Source organism: Chaetodon trifascialis, chromosome 6, assembly GCF_039877785.1.
Source record: "Chaetodon trifascialis isolate fChaTrf1 chromosome 6, fChaTrf1.hap1, whole genome shotgun sequence".
NCBI lineage: Eukaryota > Metazoa > Chordata > Actinopteri > Chaetodontiformes > Chaetodontidae > Chaetodon > Chaetodon trifascialis.
Genome location: NC_092061.1, coordinates 18,992,075 through 19,006,355, shown reverse-complemented (window position 1 = coordinate 19,006,355; position 14,281 = coordinate 18,992,075). Strand labels below are relative to the sequence as shown.

Below are 14,281 nucleotides of genomic sequence, written 5' to 3'. Positions count from 1 at the left end.
TTCACAGTCACAGGATCTTAACCCAACTGATCAGCTGTGGGAGGTGTTTGTGTTAGACGACGCTCTCCACCATCCAAACAGCAGACGAGGGAATATGTTGTGGAAGGATCTTGGTCATCTCTCCTGTGGAGTTCACACACTCGGAGAATCTCTGACAAACCTCCTAGTGGCCGAATGTCAAACTACTTCAACATTTAATGTTAGTTTTTCCTTTAATTTGTCACCCCTCTTTATTTCTCAGATATGAAATGAGAAACATCGTCTTCTCTGACCTGCAAGGTAAACAAATCGAGTAATAACAGGCATCAGTATCAGGACAGATCACTTCTGTTTTCACCTGGAAGGACATTAAGAAGCAGGATGGAAGATTATTTAAATCTGTTACTTAATTTTTATTATTTATTTAAGGAGCAATAGGTAAAAATATTTTCATTTAAATAAAAGTACAGTGATATTATCAGAACATTTCCTCCAGTCTCTAAATTAAAAGTATTCATTATGTAAAAAATCCTCTTGTAGAGTATTATAATATTCTAAATAACATTTAAACACTGAATTAACATGGAAGCAGCATTTTGATATTGCAGCTTTTGACAGCAGAGCTCATCTTATCTACTTTATGTGGAAACATCTTAATCTTCAAATTCATTTTATCTGAAAAATGAAGGTAGTCAAGTAAAGAGAATAAAGTACCATGAAATGGAAATACTCAAAGTAAAGTCTGAGTCCAGTACTTGAGTAAATGTACATCCTCTGGGTACTTTCCACCACTCATGAAGAAAGAGAAGAAGAGGACAAAGATGAAGGAGAGGAGGACACAGGAGAAGAAGAAATGAATCCTCTGATGCAGTGATTTCAGCCATTTCTCTAATATTCAAGTCCGGCCTCCAGGATCTTTAACTTGACAACAACTTCCTGTGAAGCCTGAATCCCTCAGTTATCAGCTGTCTTATTTAACCCTGACAAGCTGAAATGAGGCCTGACAGCATCCTAAGACCTGGTGATGACATTCACAAGACATCCAGTGAAATCTCTGCTCATCATGCCCTGACGTGTAAAGATGAGACAAAGAAGTTGTCTGTGTTTGGGCGGACAACCTGGTTGTTGTTTTCATTTTTAACCAATCACTTCTGCAAGTGCAAGTCAAATTCTCTCACTGCCCCATCGCATTGGATGTTTTTCCCCCGCTTGGTGCATGCCAGGTGCATGTGGGGTGTCCACTGATAGACAATAACAAGGTAAGCTAATGTTCACATGTTGTCTAGACTAGCTATCTGAAAGCCGAAAGAAACTATTTTAGCTGCTGGTGGCCACTCAAAGATGAGTGCCTCATCTTCACCAGCATGTCAGGTGAGAAGGAAGAGGAGAGACGAGGGAAGTAGTGTCATGGTTCAGTGTTAGTTTTGATATTTCCTGTTTTATGTTGAAAGCTTTCCTTGTGTGTCGTCTTTTGCTTTACTTCCTGTGTTTTCTCTCCCTGGTGATGGTTTGATTTGTGTCACCTGTCAATCATTTGTTTCCACCTGTGCCTTGTTAGTCTTCCTTCCTAATATATTTAAGTCTGTGTGTTTCCCTCAATCTTTGCCAGTTTGTCTTCATACCTCATGTGTCACATGTTCCAGCCTTCTTGAGAGTAGGCAGCCTGACCAGTCTTTCCAAGTGTTTTGGGATATTTTATCCTGCTGTTGTTTTTGGATTTATAGACACTGAGTCCTGTTTCTGTGGGTTATATTTGGCTTTTGGATTTATCACTTTGGATTTGCCAGCCTCACCCTCCCATAAGTCTTTGTTTGATTGCCATTTTATGTTAATAAATTCTCGATGACACATTTACTGCAGGTACATGTTCAAAGTTCAGGTAATTAAACAAAACTGCTCCACAAAGTCCAAAGATAATGAGAGCGGTAATAAGCAATAAACAGGAAAAGTGAACAAATGTTTCTGAAAGTCTCTTTGCATATAGAAAAATGTAAACCGTGGATTTAGCTAACATGAAAACGAACAGACACACACTTAATTTTAATGTCACAAAGAAGCTCCATTTAAGCGTTTTACATCAGTGGCCTTTTCATCACCAGTGTTCACTGTGACAAAGAGATAAAACTGTTCACCTTCCTGTCTCTGTTAACACTTCAGATCATCACACAGAGTGTTAAAACATGTTTGGATCCAGAATGAATTTGAAAGTCTTCCAGGGTCTGAAGGACAGCTTGTTAAGTGTCTGTTATATCTGCCGGTCATGAAATGAGAGGATGAGATTAACTACCATTAATGATTAACTAATGAAAGAAGTGGAGAGAGCAGATTCTCTCTCACTGTGGGCGATCTGTCCAACGCTGCCCATTTAGGAGACTGAGAGTCAGACTGGAGGGAAGCAAAACTTGGTGAGTCTTTCATTTCAAAACGAGCCAGAAAAAAAATCAAATGGCTGAGAAAACTGCTCTTCTGGAAAGTTTCCTGAGTTGCCATGTGTGTTCAGAGACTTTCAGAGATCCTGAGTCTCTGAGGTGCAACCACAGCTTCTGTTCAAGCTGCCTGCAACAATTCTGGGAACGAGCTAAAAACAAAAACTGTCCCATTTGTAAAAGAAAATCCTCAACGGAAGATCCACAAGAGAACACTGCACTGAAGAAACTGGCTGAAGCCTTTACTGAGAGACAGAAATCTGAATCATCTGAGACAGAAAACGGACAGGTGGAGGTGGAGGTGGAGGTGAAGGTGGAGGTGGTGTGTAGTAAACATCAAGAAGAGCCTAAATTGTTCTGTGAGGACGAGCAGCGAGCTGTGTGTCCTGTCTGTGAGTTTTCTCTGCACCAGCGTCACAAGGTGATTCCTGTAGAACAAGCAGTCAGTGAGCTGAAGGAGCAGCTGAAATCTGACTTAGAGTCTCTGCAGGACAAGAGGGACAAATACAAACAAGTGGAGGAAACATACAAAGAAGTGATTCAACACTCCAAGAAGCAGCTGTTGTCCACAGAGAAGCAGATCAGAGCAGAGTTCAACAAGCTCCACCAGTTCCTGAAAGAGGAAGAGGAGTCCAGACTGGCAGCTCTGAGGGAGGAAAGGGAGCAGAGGAAGAGGACTGTGAGCAGAGAGATGAAGATGATGGAGCAGCAGATCTCCTCTCTGTCAGACAGTATCTGTGCTGTTGAAGAAGAGCTGCAGAAACACAACGTGCCATTCCTCAGCAGTTATAAAGCCACTCAGAGCAGAGCCAGAGTCCAGTGCTCACTGTCAGATCCACAGCTGCTCTCAGGAGCTCTGATAGATGTGGCCAAACACCTGGGCAACCTGTCCTTCACAGTCTGGAAGAAGATGAAGGACAAGGTCCACTTCAGTCCTGTCATTCTGGACCCAAACACTGGAAGCCGCTGGCTCTATCTGTCTGATGATCTGACCAGTGTGATGAATAGAGACAAATGGCAGCAGCTTCCTGACAATCCAGCGAGACACACTTACTATGCCACTGTTCTGGGCTCTGAGGGCTTCAGCTCAGGGAAACACAGCTGGGAGGTGGAGGTGGGAGACCATCCTGGCTGGACTGTGGGTTTGGCTAAAGAGTCAGTTGACAGGACGAAAATGTGGGATCCTGTACCAAAACAAGCGATTTGGTGTTTAATTCATCACAGTGGTGAATACACTGATGTTCTTGGTGAGACTGTCACAGTGAAGAAGAGTCTCCAGAGGATCAGAGTCCAGCTGGACTATGACAGAGGGAAGGTGTCCTTCTACAAACCTGAAGACATGGCTCACATCTACACTTACAAAGACACTTTCACTGAGAAACTCTTCCCGATTTTTCATATTGAAAACGCTGGTGATGCTAAAACTGCTGCTATCAAAATCTGTCAAGCTGATGTTTCGCTGTGATGTTCAGGAATTGGATTTGAAGTCTTTTTGTATCGTGATGTTTGGTATTTATTAAACTCTAAACTGCTTGTCTTTCCTTTTTCTTTTTTTTTTTTTACAACTAAGGCAGATCTGATTTGGTGTTGAGGGTCATGGAAATGTTTTTTGTTCACTATTTCTGTGGTCTGAAATAAATAATCCCACGTGTTTTGATGCACATACCTGAAAACATTTAGCCTACACTGTATTGTTTTGAATTAAAAGTTAATGGTCACGTTTGATGGACAATTAAAACTACTATGTTAAATCATCTGACACAAATTAAATTTTTGGATTAGAACTGATTAGCCTGGTTAACAGCATCTTGTGTTTAAGCAGGTCACAATATAACAAACTGTGTCCCCTACACCACATCTGTTTCCAGCTGTGTGATTCTGTCACTTTTATCATCAGACTTCATCATCAGTTTCCCTTATCTTGATATTTTGATGAGTTAAAAACTTGATTATTTCTTCCTTTGTACATCAGCAGAGTTCATTTATTGTCAGAAACTGACTCTGCTGTCTGAAATGAATTACGAGTAAGTATAATATATAAGTATAAGTAAGTGACTGGAGGACTAGGAAAAAAAAAACCTCTTTTATTTTGTTGTCTGGAAAGCAAATCTTTATCTCTGACACCATCTGCTGGTGACAGCACAACATAGCATTTCATCCCAATAATTGAGGGCTAAGATGCTATTCGATTGTATCGTGACATTTGAGGTTTATTAAACTCTACACTCATCATCACACTTTACACCCAAAGCAGCACTTTGGATCTGCTTGTCTTTTGTTTTTCTATTTTACATCTGAAGTGGCATACATTTGAATTGAAAAGTTAATGGTCATATTGATGGACAATTCAACTACTCTGACCTCAGTGTCTGTGTAGATCACTTTGAATGCTGCTCTGTCAGCAGCACTGATGTAAAGCTAAAGTAGAAGTTCAAGAGCCAAAGAATAAAACTGTATAAAGCTAAAAGGGTGCATCTCTCACCAAATAATACAAAAATAAATAGTGTTTAATGAAACAAAAGCAGGATGCTTAGAGTGATCTTCTGAGAAAAAAAAAGAAAAGAAAGGATTTTTCCTTTTTTGACTGTTTTAGGCAGCAGCATCTCGACTGCTGACAGCAAGAGACTTAACAGACTGGTTAAGGAGGCCAGCTCTGTCCTGGGATGCCCCCTCGACCTGGTGGAGGAGGTGGGAGAAAGGAAGACGATGGCTAAGCTATCGCCCCTGCTAGAGAACATGTCCCACCACATGCAGGACACTGAGAGCACATGGGCATCTCCTCCAGCGACAGGCTGCTTCATCCACAGTGTGTGAAGAAGAGGTACTGCAGGCCCTTCCTGCTGCTGTCCAATCACTTGAACGTTACATACAGAATTAATTTTTTACTTATTGTATTGTATTCTTTTTTGTTTACTGTTTTATAGCTTGCTTTTTTCTTACTGATGGTTCTTACTATTATACTGTCCCGTTTGCTGCTGGAACACTGATTAATAAAGGATTATTTTATGTCTTACATGTTAATGCATCAGTAATCTGTATCTAGTAATATTTATCTAAAAGGCTCTTTTATTTTGTGGAATTGTTTCTGAATGTGGATCTGAATTTTTCGTCCCCCACTAACTTAACTGTTTTTGCTTGTTTTTCATTCACTTTATTCTACTTTCTGGTTCAGTTGTAGATATTCTGCTCTTATTGTGAAAAACCAAGCGGAAGTCCTATGTTAGCATCCATGGGAAAGAACCGTGGGACCAGGGTCTATGTGCTCGTACCATATACTAGTAAACAAACCGTTGCGACTTCCGGTGGTGTCCACAGGTATAGTATTCGTACTCAAACATTCTTCGGGAAAATTGTATGTATTTTCTGCAGTTAAGTATTTTAAGCCTGGCCAGTTTGGAGTAAAGAATAAACTCAATGAATTTGAAAGCCAATCATGCTAACAGCTAACAGCTAATGAGTGTAGTTATCTCGAGACCTAAAGAAATGGGACGCCACACTGCTAGCTTACCGTTAGCTACATTTTGTCAATGTGGTGCACGTAACTGCAACGATTTAGCTGTGGCTGCTTATTCTATACTTCAAGTGTAAATGTACAGTGATTTGGGGCAAATAGGTGAGTTCGTTTTCATTCAGAAATGGTGCTGCAAATGTATGGCTTTATGTGCTGCTAAACATAATCATCTAGCTAACGTTAATCTTAGTTGACTGGAAGCAGATGCCAGCAGTTTTCAATTGGGCTTTTCCTTCGGTGGAAAGTTGTCCCCCCATGACACTAGATTAAAGAGTGAATGTGTCGTTGTTTCGAGAGACAGATTTTCCCCGTGATTTTGTTTTCCAAGTGTGACTTTCTTGTGCATGATGTATTAAATTTCACTAAAATCCATTCAAATGGTGTTGTAGAGGTGGTTGCGTTAAAAGCTAGAACAAATATCTGCATGGCTTGGTACTACTAGAGCCAAGTGAGGAAATGTGTATTTAGTCATATGGATGAACAGACACTTTAATAATTAATTACTGAAATCAGTTTACTTTTGGTGGCTCTTTCAGAATCAGAAAAGCTTTATTGCCAACTATGATTTTACACATACGAGGAATTTGCTATGGTGAGGTTGGTGCATGACACATCTATTAAAAAGTAGCTATTAAAAAAGAATCAATGGCTTCTTTTCTTCTTTTTCAACCTTTCTTAAAGGCCACTAATCAAAAAACGTTTTCTTCTGTATGTGTGCTTCTAATAAGAAGTGCCAGAGCTGAAACAATTGGTTGATAATCAGCAACTATTCTGATGATCTCTTAATTGCTTTAGTCATTTTTCAATCAAAAATACCAAATGTTTGATGGTTACAACTTGTGTCGTAAATGATAGCAAAGTGAAAATGTAGGACTTTGATCCTGATCATCAGTTGTCTGTGTTGTTTTGCTCTGCAGGCACCCGCTCCCAGACAACAAGAGACTCCAAGCAAAACCCTGATGGTTATGGAGAATGATGGACAACCTGGCAGCAAATAAGAGCAGCATACCCTGTCAGTCGTGGCTTGGCCAGAATGGCTGGTCTGCAACTACAGCTCAAGGTCCCCTCTTCAACTCACAGCCCAGCTCTCGGAGTCTCAGCCTGGGCTTGCCCTCTGACCAAAGAGCCTCCTACGACCACCTGCAGGCGTCCAATCAGAGCTGTATGAGTGACATCAGCGCCTTATCATCCACTCATCATCCTGCCCTGTACAAAGCCTCTCACATGAGCAGCAATCCGTCATCCACCCCGCTGTTTGCCAACACTGCTGTCCCAACTTCCTCTCACAGCATGTCCTTTGCTCAGCAAAGCCCTCACACTTCATCAATGCTGCTAACTGCAAATCAAGGAAAAAATGTACCTCCACCACCTCTACCCCAAGCAGACCAAGCTCCCCAGCCCTGCAGGCCCCAACATCTACCACTTCTCACACCCCATGACCCATACAAAGCATCATTTCAACCTCCATTAACCAATCACAGTTTACCACATGGACTTCAAGATCTGCCACTTAGCCTGCCATCGTGTGGACAGCGCGTAAGTATATCTCAAACTACTTTTGATTGAGCGAATGATAGAGTTTGCTGGTATTTCTGAGTACACTCATGGCCGTGCCTCATTCACTTCTCAGGAGCAGCGTCAGTGGATACCTTCATCACACTGCAGGGGTAAGCTGTACTTGAAATACCTTTTGCGGTACGCTGGCATGTTAGTGGTGTATTGGAGGAAGAAAAACATCTTCACTGTGGTTAAACATGTTGAGTTTGATTGATACCAATCAACAGCACCACAAACTATATCCTCCAAAACAACCATAAAGCTGAATCAGCACATCTCTCAAAAAGAGTTTAAACAACAACAACTAAGCACTAAAAGCTGGTGTGCTGGACTGTGTTAGTTTAAGCCACTGTAGCTAACAAGCTTGTTTCTGAGTGTGTATTCAACAGTCAGAAGATTTTGGGATAGGTGACAAAGAACCCGTCAAAGACGTAGCGTGGCCAAGTGGTCTAAGGCGCTGGATTAAGGCTCCAGTCTCTTTGGGGGCATGGGTTTGAGTCCCACTGCTGCCATGACTGTTTGTTCACTTTTACTTTTTACTGCTCTGCCACTTCTACATGTTGCACATGTCACTTGTTTACATACTGCGTTGTGCATGTTTTATAGTTTTATAGAAATGACGTGCACATACTTCATACTGTTTATACCTCATGCCAGTTGCACTACTTGTATGTATTCATATTTTTGATATTATGACTATTTGCACTTCTGGTTAGATGGCAAACTGCATTTCGTTGTCTGTGTGCTGCACTATGACAATGACAGTAAAGTTGAATCTAATGAAATCTAATCATTCAAAAAAGAAAAATCATTTTAACACACTACAGATGAGTCACTTGTTCAAACAGTGGTGCAGATTACAGTACTGTTGAATGTCATCTCCAACTTTCTTTACATTGTCTAACTTTCCTCCCTTTTCCTCAGAAACTGTAAACAAGTCTGTCCCTGATGCAACTGCTCAACCTGATAAAGAGCCGTCTCAGGAAGGGAACACCAGTCCGTCGGTGAGGGAATTAAGAGCACCAAAACTTATTACAGATGAAATTTTTATTTGATGGCTTTTTTGTTTATTTATTTATTCATTCATTTTTTAACACATCTTCACAAATAAAGGTGTTGAATTTTTATTCCATGTTTGATATCACAGAGCTTGTTGTTCCTGCAGAGGTTGATGGTTGAACAATAGCATCTACCAAATGAATGATGTCCATTACCTGCGATCATGTGGACGTTTCCAGTAGACTTACAGGCCTGTGGAGTTTCATGCGAGATCATTGCCTTTAGATTGCACCTTTTTTTTTTTTTTAATCTGCTTTCAGGCCAGCAGTGAGAGATGGCGTTCAGTACTTTTACATCAGCGGTCACAACTGCTTAAACAGCTGGCAGAGTTGGATAAACTTGTAAGTGTCTTCAATTTTTTTTAGAGAAGAAGGTTAATATTATTTCTTTAGATAGTTACTACCCAGCTCTACTTTAAATTAATGTCTTAATTCTCTGTTGTGAAGATTATTACAATTCTACACATCTAATCCATGTTAACATCGCTTTGTCCCCTCATTAAGCTGGAATCAGTACCTCCAGATGACAGCAGTGATGGGCAGTCTTCACATACAGCTGTTGAGGTAACCTTTGAGATGCTGCAGTTTCATTTGCAATGAATTACAACAATTTATGCCTAAAATTCATAAATGACTGCTCTGTTAATTTGTACATGCTATTGCTACTATATGCTATGTTTGAGTTTTTTGTCTTCTTTTCGCTGTCTGTCTTTTTTTCCAGTCACAGTCGCATCTTTCAGTGGATTGTTCATCACCTGTATCTTGTAATGAAGAATGGGAGAACTGCGATACACCAGAGGACCAGATGTCAGCAGCTGAATCAGTGGTAGTTACACGTTTTGTGTACTTACTTGTTTAATCCTAAGAAGTACATGTTTCAGTGTGAAGATGATGTTAGTATCAAGCAGTGCATCATTTCAGAACAGCTTCACATCTCTATCTGATATGTTAGGGCTGAGCCCACAGTCAATTTGTGAATAGTGACAGTCTCAGCGTTAATGATATACACTTGACCTTTTGAACGTGCTGTCCACTCTCATAGCTTTAGAGCACTTGCATGGTGTTAGAACATATTCATTTATAGTTGCTTACAGAAGTCATTCAATCAATAATAATTCAGTCAAATGAAGACGTGTTACACACTTTTTAAAAAATCTCTTTCTCAAATTAGCTGTGGAGTGTTAGCATTTCGATATATGTGCCTTTGTTTTGAAATATTTAATTGATTTCTCCTTTGTTTTCTTTTTTTTTGTTTAGAAAAAAGAAAATTCCTCAGCTGGGTCAGAGGATGACAGTGATCCTGATTACTTTCCTAACAGTGATAGTGACTTCTCTGATTTCCTATCTGACCATGACGGGGCCTCTTCAGACAAATCCAGTCACAGCAGTCCCTCGACCCCCACATATGAAAGGCCCTCTCCACCAAGGAAAAAGAGGGCTAAATCGGGAAGTTCTTTGTTTAAGGTCAAAAATGTCCGTCCTGCTAAGCAGACATCTGCAGCTAATCAGAAGAAGTCTTCTAAAACCGTCGTGTTGCCCTGTTCAAACTCTAAGGCTCACCGCGTTTATGACAAGAGGAATTATTGTCTGTTTTGCTCTAAGCCGGTGTCCAAAATGGCACGACATCTTGAGAGGGTTCACAGTGACAAAACAGAGGTCGCAGCTGCATTTCAGTACCCCAAAAATTCCAGAGAAAGACAAAAGATATGGAACAGACTGACAAATGAAGGAAACTTTGCTCATAATAAGACTGTCTTGAAAACGGGAAAAGGCCAACTTGCTGTCCGAAAACGACCAATGCACACTAGACAAGCCAAAGACTTCCTTCATTGTCTTTACTGTCGGGGCCTTTTTGTGAAGAAAGCTTTGCACAGACACATGAGGTTGTGTCCAGAGAAAGCGAGGAATGAGAATGAATTGCAGATCGGAAGAAAGCGCATCGCGTTACGGTGTGTGCTTGAGACGTCGGAGGACCTTGGCATAACTGATGGATTTAAGAGCATTCTGTCCCAGATGACGTACGATGATGTGACACAAGCTGTCATGGATGACAAGGTTATCTTGCAGTTTGGTGAGCTCTTGTTTAATCAGCATGGATCTGACGTGAAGAAGCATGATTACATAAGACAGAACCTTCGTCAGATAGCAAGGCTTTTGCTCGAAGCTCAAAAAATAACCCCTCTGAAGACACTGGAGGACTTCTTCGGCCCTTCGAGCTTCCCACACGTCGTGTCTGCGGTGAACGTCCTGGCAGGCTACGATCCAGAAAAAAAAAAGTACAGCATTCCTTCCCTTGCCATCAAGCTTGGCTATCACCTACAGAAGACGTGTAGCATTGTTGAGGGTAACGCAGTGAAGCGTGGTGATGCAAGTTTGGCAGAGTCTGCACGAAACTTCCTGTCGGTGTACCAGAAAAAATGGAACAAGCTCATTTCTGCAGGTGCTTTAACAACGCTTCGAGAAACAAAATTAAACACAGAGAAGAAGGTGCCGTTTGCTCAAGATGTAAAGCGCCTGAACTTCCACATGGAGAATGTTCATCTTCTTGCTGAGAAGAAACTCCGAGAGAGTCCCTCTGCAGAAAACTATGCTGCTCTGGCCAAGGTCGTACTCGCCCGAACAATAATTTTCAACAGGAGAAGAGCCACGGAGGTGTCAACAGTGCAACTAACAGCTTTTATGTCTCGGAAGAAGTCGAGCTTGGATGCTGGCATGGACATATCCGTGTCAAATTTGGAAAAAACCATGTGTAGGTTCTTCACTAGAGTTGACATACGAGGGAAGTGTGGGAGGATGGTCCCTGTTTTGCTAAAGCCATCGTTTGAGTCTGCTATGGAGCTTTTTGTAAAAGTTCGTGAGACATGTGGCGTCCCCAGCGAGAATCACTTTCTGTTTGGCCGACCGCACGCTCTGTCTGCCTACAATGGTTCAGAGTGCATCCAGAAATATGTCAAAGAATGTGGAGCTAAAGACCCAGAAGCGCTGAAATCGCCAAAGATCAGGAAGCATTACGCAACAATGCTGCAGCTCATAAACCTGGATGACGATGAGGCGGACCAAATTTTAGGCCCCAATAATCAAGTCCGAACTTTGCGACAGGACAGTGGCATGCAGCTGGATGACGTCGAAATGGACCCTGATGGTAAGATTTTTTCAATTTTTTTAACATGATCCACAAGTAGAAATGCCAGAGTGACGTTTTACATGGTTTAGGATGCAGGATTTAGAAAGAGGGTAAATCTGTGGTTAAGTATAATGTGAAGAGGCTTGTGTTAACTTCACATTAGTCACAAAAGAACATGATTGTAACTCAGGCCCCGTTTACAGGACAACGCTCGTGGGTGAAAATGACAAAATATTTTATCGGATGTGCCTTTCGTTTAGATGGCGACGGCATTTTTGGGACTTAAAACGCAAAAAAGGGAAACCCCGCTCCAGTGTGGAAATCTTAACACTCCACCGTCGCGTTCCTGTCTAAAGGGTAAAAACGCAAAAGTGTGCTCCGATCTTCCAGAGCCCGTCCCTTAGATTCTCTGAGTCCACACACTTTTGCGTCACTGTATGCATGCAGATTTCCCCAAAAAACACACTCATCTAAACACAGAATAAAAAGTGAGAACGCCACTTTTGCGTGTTCTGTTCAGATTGTTTCCGTGTAAACGTAGCCTCAGTATTTGAGCGGCCGCACTGTAACCTTTCACCTGTGAATGAACAGTGCAAAATGTGTGTATCATGACCTGGTTTCAGAACGTTACCTATGATAAAGAGTTGTGTGTATTTTGCTGATTTCCTGATGTCCAAACTTGAGGACCTTGATCCATTTCGGAAGGTTACATGGTGTTTGTCCCACTGCCCTGAGAATATCCACCATAGACTTTGTGACATTGTGATCTTACCACCAGATGGCTCTTGAGTAAGATGCTGAACCCAAAATCTGTCTGAGGTCACTTATCTCTGCGTCTTTTCTGCAGTCGTGTAAGTGTGTGTATAAATGTGTGTATATGTAAAAGAAGACTTGCTGCTCTTCTCTTCAATACAGAGAGATTACAGCCTGCAAGTGGACCACAAGCTGCGTCATGGGATCACAGTGAGCATCCTGGTGCACACTACGGACCAGCAGAGTCTTATCATGAACAAGCTCATGGAGCAACAACAGGCGCCAACAGGACTGTAGCTGCAGCATCTAGCATCGTCAACTCAGGCAAAAAAGGTAATACTGGTGATCATTAACAGTCATTCTGTCCATTTCTTTTTTTCATTGTGTTATGAAAGAGATTTGTTTTTTTTCATGGAATCTTGTAGTAATCCACAGTTTTTTCTTATGTGGTGGCACAAGTTCACTCTTTTCCCTTTCACCCCACAGGCGCCCAAAATAAAGGTAAACATAAATGGGAGGAAGCAGAGGTTCTTGCTGTTGAAAGACACATGATGCGTTTAATTCAAGGACACAAGGTCCCTCAGAAACACGACTGCATTCAGTGTCTTGAGGCTGAGCCAGAAGCACTGAAGACCCGTTCATGGAAAGGGGTAAAAGACTACGTGAGAAACCGAATCACTGCCCTAAAAAGACAAAGCGGAACATCTCAAGCTACGTCCACAAACAGCAACTGGTCTGGACAAGCAGAAGTACAGAATTTTCCTCCTTATTGGACAAATTGAGAGTGAAGAGGCCAACAGACACGTGGGGAGAGAGAAGTAGGCCTGACATGTAACAAAGGTTGCTGGCTGGAATCAAACTGGCGGCGCTGCGCTGTGATCCTGTGGCATGCGCAGTAACCATTCAGCAACCAAGGTGCTCCTGAACCACAGCAGAGAATCCTGAACTTTCCCTGCAGTTATAGATGTAAAGTTTTGTTGAATGCAAAAACTGTTTTGTGCAGCTGTTCCCTCCGGTCCTCTTTGCCTTTCATTCGTTCACCCTCCGTCTCCATTTCTTTTGCAGCATCATGTTTCCAACCATTGATATGGCCAAGAACAGACTGAGAGGTGATCACTGTTATTTTTGTGGTTTATGGTTTGCAGTTCTCAGTCATCACTGTTGTTTCGTAGAGTGTATCTTTCACCGTCCCATCGTTAAGTTCGTTTGGACAGACGGTTCATGCATAGAGACCAATGACGTTTTTGGAAATTTAGCTGATGGCTAATTGTTTTTGGAGCTGTGAGCTAACTCATGACAAAGATTTCTGGCATACTTTATTATGTTTCTCTGTTTGCTACATTTATGTACCATGTTTCGTTTGTTTTTGTGCAACAACTTACCACCAATAAAGTGCCAGGAATAACATTCTAGTTATTCATTTGTGACCAAAAAGATAGGTTACCTTGATTCGACTCATAAAACAGTGATTTTTGCACCCTGTCAGGCATCAGTGCTTGCATGTATGAATGACAAGCGTAAAGGCAGTGGTGGAAGAAGTATTGAAGCAGCAGTAGCAGCAAAGTCACACGTTCAAAAGTAGAAGCAACACAGGCAGCAGAATTGCCCCTGTCTTTGTTATACAGCCATATTCAGTATTTTGAGTTTAGGATTACTAATAACATGTATGCAGCCTTTTTTTCTTGCATTGTAACCCACCAAAGTGAATTGATACCAACTACTGTTTATGTTTAGTTTAAATTATAGATCATAGCAAATTTAATGTTGGATAAGTAGTATTCCTCAGTGTAATATTTTCTAAAACTTTGTAGAAATATCTCTGTACAATCTTAATCTGTAGCTCTTAAATAAATGATAATGGACAAAACAGTAC

At 41.4% G+C, this 14,281-nt stretch overlaps 2 protein-coding genes across 2 annotated transcripts; both read left to right on the top strand.

Annotated features, from left to right (window-relative positions):
* Positions 1 to 2,424: 2,424 nt before the first annotated feature.
* Positions 2,425 to 3,870, top strand: LOC139332790 (zinc-binding protein A33-like). Its single transcript, XM_070964894.1, has one exon. It carries the CDS (start codon positions 2,425 to 2,427, stop codon positions 3,868 to 3,870), a length of 1,446 nt encoding a protein of 481 aa, XP_070820995.1.
* Positions 3,871 to 5,622: 1,752 nt separating this feature from the next.
* On the top strand, positions 5,623 to 14,278 carry LOC139333024 (uncharacterized). The gene is made up of 10 exons (XM_070965263.1): positions 5,623 to 5,720; positions 6,834 to 7,452; positions 7,547 to 7,583; positions 8,398 to 8,477; positions 8,793 to 8,873; positions 9,036 to 9,095; positions 9,253 to 9,357; positions 9,789 to 11,673; positions 12,571 to 12,741; positions 12,895 to 14,278. Exons 2-10 carry the CDS (start codon positions 6,889 to 6,891, stop codon positions 13,188 to 13,190), a joined length of 3,279 nt encoding a protein of 1,092 aa, XP_070821364.1. The 5' UTR covers positions 5,623 to 5,720; positions 6,834 to 6,888; the 3' UTR covers positions 13,191 to 14,278.
* The last annotated feature ends 3 nt before the right edge of the window (positions 14,279 to 14,281 follow it).